At 42.5% G+C, this 8269-nt stretch overlaps 1 protein-coding gene across 2 annotated transcripts; it reads left to right on the forward strand.

Annotated features, from left to right (window-relative positions):
• The first annotated feature begins 2445 nt into the window (after positions 1–2445).
• GTF3C6 (general transcription factor IIIC subunit 6) lies at positions 2446–8269 on the forward strand. Of its 2 annotated transcripts, none has more exons than XM_033143610.1 (6): positions 2446–2563; positions 4801–4883; positions 5606–5669; positions 6401–6445; positions 6568–6678; positions 7436–8269. In XM_033143610.1, the coding sequence occupies exons 1-6, from the start codon at positions 2512–2514 to the stop codon at positions 7753–7755; spliced, it is 675 nt and encodes a 224-aa protein (XP_032999501.1). In that variant the 5' UTR covers positions 2446–2511; the 3' UTR covers positions 7756–8269. The 2 variants fall into 2 exon arrangements, with proteins under 2 accessions (XP_032999501.1, XP_032999502.1); XM_033143611.1 differs by having other exon boundaries at positions 2446–2559; positions 4803–4883.

An 8269-nucleotide genomic window follows, 5' to 3' on the forward strand; every position in this document is an offset into this window, starting at 1 on the left:
TTTCTTCCCCTTCTATTTGCCAAGAGGTGATGGGACCAGTGGCCATGATCTTAGTTTTTTTGATGTTGAGCTTCAGTCCATATTTTGCGCTCTCCTCTTTCACCCTCATTAAAAGGTTCTTTAATTCCTCCTCACTTTCTGCCATCAAGGTTGTATCATCAGCATATCTGAGGTTGTTGATATTTTTTCCGGCAATCTTAATTCCGGTTTGGGATTCATCCAGTCCAGCCTTTCGCATGATGAATTCTGCATATAAGTTAAATAAGCAGGGAGACAATATACAGCCTTGTCGTACTCCTCTCCCAATTTTGAACCAATCAGTTATTCCATATCCCGTTCTAACTGTAGCTTCTTGTCCCACATAGAAACTGTTACTGGATGTCTTTAAGGCAGTGTTCCTCAACCTTGGGTCCCCAGATGTTTTTGTCCTACAACTCCCATCATCCATGACCACTGGTCCTGCTAGATATGGATGATGGGAGTTGTAGGCCAAAAACATCTGGGGACCCAAGGTTGAGGAACACTCCTTTAAGGTTGAGGAACACTCCTTGGTTGCAATTTGATCTAATTATAGGTAAAGGTAAAGGGACCCCTGACCGTTAAGTACAGTCAAAGACGACTCGGGTTGCGGCACATTTGTCCTCAAGACAGCTTCTGGGTCATGTGGCCAGCATGACTAAGCCGCTTCTGGCGAACCAGAGCAGCGCACAGAAACACCGTTTACCTTCCCGCCGGAGCGGTACCTATTTATCTACTGGCACTTTGATGTGCTTTCGAACTGCTAAGTTGGCAGGAGCAGGGGCCAACCTTCTGATTGGCAAGCCCTAGGCTCTGGTTTAACCCACTGCGCCACCCGTGTCCCATTATAGGTAGTGCTCTGATAATGAGAGAAGTGAACATACAGAGGAAGTGGTAAATCCAGTGGATGACTGACTATAATGTGTGAAAAGCTAGTGTGTCCAACTAAAACCTGGGAAACCAGGATTCAAATTCCCACTTGGCCATGAAGCTGAGTGATGTATCTCATCACAAATAAATGAATAACCAGCTTTATTATTAATATAACATCCCATACCAGCCTTAGTTTGGTTTGGTTTTTATGTGTGTTTCATGAAGTTCTATTTTGTTGTTTGGGGTATATATATGGATAAAATTCAATACAAATACTTTCAGAAATAATAACTATAACATCAGGATCCCTTCCACAAGGCACCTGCTGGTAGATGGTCCATTGTGAGGGGACAACCCAGAATTGCCATGAGCCTGCTGTCATCGTTGCCTGCCTCTCATAGTCCTTTGAACTGGGCATTCAGTGGTAGGTGGCACTGTGGGGTGTTAAGGGGAATAGACAGGTGGCTGGTTTTATCCATGCCAGCCTCCTGGAAATGTTATTAGGACTGGAATTGTTCTTACGATGTCCAGCATTCATGCTTCAATTGGGATCATTCTGCAGTGAAGTTCAGCTAGTACTGAAATCTCAGTTGCTAATTACTCCCTCTTGTCTTCACCAAGGAAACGGTATGAAATTATTTCCTTGCTTGTGTACAACTTATGAGATTAGTTTACCTACATGCTGCTGCTAAAATTCTCAAGTCTTGAAGCAAGATAGTGTAATTAAAATACATAGTTTAGTAAGGGGGTGCAGGTTTTCAGAGCATTATTTATACAGTATATGGCTTACATCAAGATAAAAGGGAGAGTGCGTCTGAAATCATGCAGTTTATACAAAGAGAAGGTGAAACTGCAATTTTACGATTAGAAGAATTAGTTTGACGGATGACTGGCTTGTGTTCCCAGCAGCTGCTATTTTAAAAAGCAGCCTACTGACCTTAATACTTGATGACCTGGTGCGAAAAATAAGTAACAAGAGAGCTCTTCTTAAAACGCCTATTTTAGTTCTAAAATACCCAGCTACCCAGGTTTTGTCCGTTTCCTTTGAATGTACGAGGTGTTGTTTTTATTACTATGGCACAGTGGGCGGCTTAATTTTTACACCGTGCTTTCCAGTTTTATACGCAAAGCGGAATACAAATACTTTAAATTTAAAAAGGTACAGTATCCGGGACGAGAAGATGGCCAGTGAACAGTCGTTTATAGAGAGGACTTCGCTAAACAGCAGGAAAGCCGCGAAATGAACCACATTTATGTTAAAAGGGCTGAAGAAACAAGCGAGCATTCTTTCCCGCTCCCCGCCAAAGTTCTCTATAGGTCAGGATACATATTTTAAAAAACAAAACACCCCAGTAACATTTTCTAGAGGATTATGAGTCATCCCCACACGCTCGGTCGGGTCATTAGACTGCCTGAACTATGCCTGTCTCTCTCCCGCCCCCCCCCCCCCCACTGCTTCTGAGCAGAAGCCGCCACCCCAAGCCTGCGAACTGCGCAGCTCTACCGTCCCTGCCTAGAGTCGTCCTTGCAGCAACCAGAGGCGCTGCTCTCGCCAAAAGGGTCCTGCGTAAGATGGCGGCGGCAGGGGGGTCACGTGACGCTCGTTGAGGCGCTACCGGCATGGAGGCCGCGGAAGGACCCCGCGACGGGGAAGAGGTCGAGGTGGAGGTGGGTGGCAGGAATGGGCTCTCCCCCCACTCCGCGGGGTTTGCTTCGCGGCTCACCTCGCGACTAGGCTGCCGGCTTCCCTCCGCTGCGGGGTCTGAGCAGGGAAAGCGGCCTGCCAGTGGTTCAGCCTGGGCCTTTCTTTGTAGGGCCGAGAGCCGTGGGAGTAGCGTCCCGCGTTCGTTGGGAGTCGCGGGCTGACGCCTACGGATGGGTTATGGGGATTGCGCTCCGGCAGGGCAACCTGATACATACGCATGTTTACATGGAAATAAGTTCTGCTGAGTTCGGTCGGACTCGATTCTTGGTAACTGGCATTAGTCCCATCATCGCCAGCGTTTAATGCCGTGACTCACCTCTCTGTACGTTGTAAAGTGAAACTAGAGCAGGCATCCCCAACCTGCGGCTCTCCAGATGTTTTGGCTTACAACTCCCATGATCCCTAGCTACCGACCATTGGTCACGGATGATGGCAATTGTAGTCCAAAAAATCGGGAGGGCTGAAAGTTGGGGTTGTCTGAACTAGAGCGTCGTAGGGCACCATTGTCTGTAGTGAAATAGGTGCAACACTTGGATCTCCTAATATTCAAAAGCCTTCTGCCTCCGCTGGTCCATATCCAGAATCACAAAAATGATTACTTCACGGTATAAAAGAATACATATATACCTTATACATGCTGTCAGGTTATAGTGGTCCATCTGCAGAGCGCCAGCCGCTGCTGGACTACAACTCCCATTATCCATCCCAATGGCAATGGTGCCTGGGGTTGATGGGAGTTGGAGTCTGGTAGGCCACATGGTCCCATCCTGATCTGGCAGAATACAGTCTGTCTACCTCCCCGAAGTCCATGTTCCCCTCCATCTCAGACAGGAATATTTCCTGGCTCTATTACTTTTGGGATGCAGCTTTGAACGGCCCTTCTACGGGCAAAGCATGTGTTGTACACCTGGAATATAGCCCCAAATGAAAGGCGAAAAACATGCCCTTTTATTACTTTAATAATAAACATTAATGAATTTCTACAGGCATTTTACTGCTGGATCTTGTGTTGAACATGGCCCTGTTCCATAGGAGTTACTCTGGGCTATCAATGACAGTAATTACAGCTGCATCTTCCATCAATAGTTTTCATGCTGTCTCCCTCAGGATGGTTGAAACATTGTATGTCTGTAAATGGTTAAGGAATAGAGTGTACCTAGTTTCCAACTGTATACAGTATACCGGTAGCTACTGCATACTCCCCTACTTGGTGGTGGAACAAAATATGGGAGTGCTAGTACTTTTTATGTCAGCCTATGGAAAAAAGTAGAAAGGGGCAGCATTACTCTGGGTTGAAATAGCATGGCAGAAAGTACAATAGTGAAGTGCTTTACTGCTGGAATTAAGTGGGAGTAAACTGCTGGTATTTGAAAATATAAATGTGAATGCATCTTATGTTTCTTTTACTATAACTCTGCAAGAACAGAATTGCTTTCGTCTACTTCTTGCATGTGATGGTGCATATTTATTAGTAACAGTTCTAGTGGGCACTACTTAGGAATACAGAATCATAAGTTGATACTTACTTTAAACTGATTTGTTATGATTTTGTCTCCATGTCCTAAGTTGGTGAGAGCAGTGAAACATTTTGAAAAGCCATTAAGTAAAGGCAACAGATTTATTTATTTTTTAATGAAACAAATATAAGACTTGAAATAGTCAGCTGCAGCTGCAAATTGGTACTGGAGAAAGATGCACATCACTTTCATTGCATTAGAGCAAAATTAACTAATGTGAGATATCCAACCTACTGAAACTTGGAGGGGAAAAGAAGGTGTGGATGTCTTGCTCTCCCATAGCATCACAAACTTGGTTGAAAATATAAATGCATGCAATTGCAGCATAGAGGTGGATGGTTGATGGATGTGTTTGCATATGTCAGGGGCCAGCAACCTTTTTCAGCCATGGGCTGGTCCACCGTCCCTCAGACCATGTGGTGTGCCGGATTATATTTTGAAGAAAAAAAAGAACAAATTCCTATGTCCCACAAATAACCCAGATATGCATTTTAAATAAAAGCACACATTCTACTCATGTAAAAACACCAGGCAGGCAGGCCCCACAAATAACCCAGAGATCCGTTTTAAATAAAAGGACACATTCTATTCATGTAAAAACAAGCTGGGCTCCATCTGCTGGACTGAAAGAGAGATTGAGTTTATGAATACATTGTTTTAAATATATTTCTAAAACTTTCTGCCCCCAGGAACAATTGGTCATGGTGGAACTGTCAGGAATAATTGATTCAGACTTTCTGGAAAAATGTGAGAACAAATGCAAGATTTTGGTGAGTGTGATTAATACAAATTTTCATCTTTGCAGTTTTTGTTAAGAACAACAAACCTCTATTCAGAACCTACAAAAATCAGTATAGGTGTTTTGCTTACTATAGTCTGGTTTGCAGTTGTTGTGGGGAAGTACTGTCATGTATGAAGAATGTGCATGTCTTCGTTTTGCTGTGTGCACACACAGTGGGAGGTTCTGATCAGCTTAGGGTATATAAACACTGTCAAAATAGAGACTGTGTGCTCTTTGTGAATGACAATGATATCTGTAACCTTTCATAAGTGAAAACAAAATAAAAAATAAAAAAATTCCTTCCAGTAGCACCTTAGAGACCAACTAAGTTTGTTCTTGGTTTGAGTTTTTGTGTGCATGCACACTTCTTCAGATACACTGAAACAGAAGTCACCAGACCCTTATGTATAGTGAGAGAGTGGGGAGGGGTATTACTCAGAAGGGTGGTGGGAATGGGTGATTGGCTGATAGGTGTGGAAAACCTGTTGACGACTGTTAACAACTGCAATTGGTCTTACAGGAAAAGGCAAGGGGTGAGATGGCTGAAGATAGCTTTGTCATGTATAATGAGATAAGGTCTGGATTCTTTCATAAGTGTTACAGACTTCAGCAATCTAGGCTGTGCTTTGAGTCAAAATTGCTTGGAATGTATTTACATTTAATGATCTTTTTGTTAAATGCAGCTGTGTCTCTTCTTTTTCTTAATTGCAGGGAATAGACACAGAGAGGCCCATTTTGCAAGTAGATAGATATGTCTTTGCTGGAGAATATGAAGGTAAGAAAATGTTTTATGAATTCCATACTTCTTTTCATAAGCCAGGATCCAATGAACAGTAAAATTAGTCATGTGAGCCAAGGCAGAATTATTTTTTATTAGCAGTATACCTTTGCTGTTTTTCCACACACACAAAAGTAAATACACTTAGGCTGATATCCAATTCAAGTTTCCTGCTTGCACAATGGAGTTCTACTTGCACAAATGGAAATTATCCTTCCTCCTGCAACCCCTCCCCCCCACGCACCCAAAATCTGCTTAGGGTTGGGGACCCTCCAAAGCAGGGGAGGGGCACAGCGGGGAGATACAGTAGGGGAAGTCCCATTGCATCTGCTGGCATGGTGCTGGATCTCATTCTTAAATTCTCAAATAACATCACAGTAAAAACACCTAAATACAAACATAGGAGATGTTAACATCAACTAAAAGCAGACAACAATTTTCACATCCAAGTTTAGCTACCATATCTGTTTGCAAATTGCTTTTGAAATTGAGGGAAGTTTTGAGAAGTTTGTAATATGGCATTGGTGTAAACTGATTAAATAAGAAAAAAGGAAGCAAGCAAACAAAAAGTCCCTTGTATGAACTAATCAGCTCTTCCGGCTCTACATTTACATACACTTAACTTCTAAATCTATTGCTTAACGAGAGTAGATAGCGCTCTTTTGAGTATTATTCTTTTAAAAAGGAACCTGCACTTTCCTTAACAAAATGTTCATTTTCATTCCCAGATACTCTTGGTACTTGTTTGGTGTTTGAAGAAAATGAAGATCATGGTAAGTAATACTTTTCTTCTAAGCTTTTCAAAAGCTCAAGAGAACTTTAGGCAGGGGAAACATTGCAAAGAGTAAAGTTACCACTTAATACGGTAATAATCTGTAATTTTTCCTTATACTAGATGCAGAAGGCAACCCAAAAATACAGCTAAAATATAAATGCCACACAATGAAGAAGCTGAACATGACACGGACACTCCTGACTGAGAAAAAGGAAGGAGAAGAGAACACAGGTGGTTCTGAGAAAATTGCTGTTGCTTTCTATAGTTCCCCTTCTAGAAATCCCATTTTGCATGCTCACCAGATTTCTGCATGTCATGCATTGCTTCACCACCCTCCTTTGCCCAGTTCCTGTGGAAGGGAAGGAAAGTAAAGGAGAATGTCCTTTGGGTAGTGATAAAGCGGGATATCAAATCCAAACTCTTCTTCTATACAGATTGTTTCACTTCTTTCTAACCTCCCTCGATCATAAACATACCCTCTCTTGGCACCACTTCTGCTCACTTGGAAGTAACTGAGCCTACAAGGAGTTGTGGCTCTGCTCCTTTGTTTTAGTGATCCCAGTTAAATCCTGGCCCTGACTTGGTAACATACCAGGCCTGTTTGTAAGTTTGCTATCAATAATATGTGCAAAACTCCTTATGTCCCCATCTCTCTCAACTGGTATTCCTATGGCATATATAAATGTATTCCTTAGCTGCTGCTACATGATTAACCCTAAAACTTCCTATTGATGGTGATTATATACAACCATTAGCATAGATTGCGCTTTATAGAATGACATTTTCCTCTGAAATGAATGACTCTTTTCCTCTGAAGAACTTACCATCTAAATCAAGGCACTGAGAAAGGAAGGGGAAGGAACCAAAGGAAAAAGAGACAAAGAATAGATGTGACTAGTGAATTTAATACTAGTTTTAAAAGTTTTAAAATCCTGTCCCCAACTCATCTTCTTCCTGATTTCTCTCCCTCCCCCCCTCTCTCTTTCAGGTGGTGGTGTGGAATGGCTAGAGCTTAAGGACAAAGATTTCTCATACAGCAGACCTAACATGATTTGCAACTTCTTATATGAGAAAGAAGAAGAGGCAGCTGAGTCCCAAGACAAAATGGCAGAAGAATCTGAAGGAGAAGCCAGTGACAGAGGAAGTATTGATCAGGCCTTTGAACCCGAGATGCATCCACACCTTGAAAGGGATGGTGGTGCCCCTCCTATGGATGCCACCCCCTCCAAGGCAGTGGACTCTTCTTCAGAGGACAGTCAAGTTATTACTGCAGATAATTCTCCACATTGCTCTAAAGACTGTAGTTGAGAGATGACAATTAATGGACCTCCTTATTGTTGTATACCGTAGTTTTAGAGAACTCTTTGTGACTGATGGTTTGTTTACATCACAAATAGAAGAACTGGACCCTAAATCTGAGTGCTAAGTAGTGTCATCTTTCACAAATCAGGAACTATGCAGCTAAGTCCATGTTCCCCATAAACCCTTTTACTTTCGGTGATCCCCCGCTCGCCACAAGACCACACTCCACCATTAGCCACTTCCGAAACTAAGCAAATCATGTTGTGCAGCAAGGAGCTGATATTCAAAGGAAAATATAAATCCTATCAGGTAAATGTAAGGCCTGAGGCATGTCCACCAGACATGCTGGCCTTTGGCCTTTGTCTAACATCCCTGGCCTCAGAAAAGCAGAGAGCTATGCCTGAGGAAGAAATAATGTCAACCCATTCCTGATTCTTCTCAAGTGTGGAAGCAATTTTTGTTTTAGTTTTACTTCTATAATTTCTGTTGTAAATAAATGTTTACTGTCTTCAAGCATAAA

This window comes from Lacerta agilis, chromosome 3, assembly GCF_009819535.1.
Source record: "Lacerta agilis isolate rLacAgi1 chromosome 3, rLacAgi1.pri, whole genome shotgun sequence".
Lineage (NCBI taxonomy): Eukaryota > Metazoa > Chordata > Lepidosauria > Squamata > Lacertidae > Lacerta > Lacerta agilis.

What these genes read in the sequence shown, in the direction of transcription:
- GTF3C6 (XM_033143610.1), top strand. Translation starts at nt 2,512, where the DNA reads ATGGAGGCCGCGGAAGGACCCCGCGACGGGGAAGAGGTCGAGGTGGAG. An exon ending in CTTTGCTGGAGAATATGAAG is followed by an intron (nt 5,670 to 6,400) that starts GTAAGAAAATGT and finishes TTTCATTCCCAG; the next exon opens with ATACTCTTGGTACTTGTTTG. An exon ending in TGAAGAAAATGAAGATCATG is followed by an intron (nt 6,446 to 6,567) that starts GTAAGTAATACT and finishes TCCTTATACTAG; the next exon opens with ATGCAGAAGGCAACCCAAAA.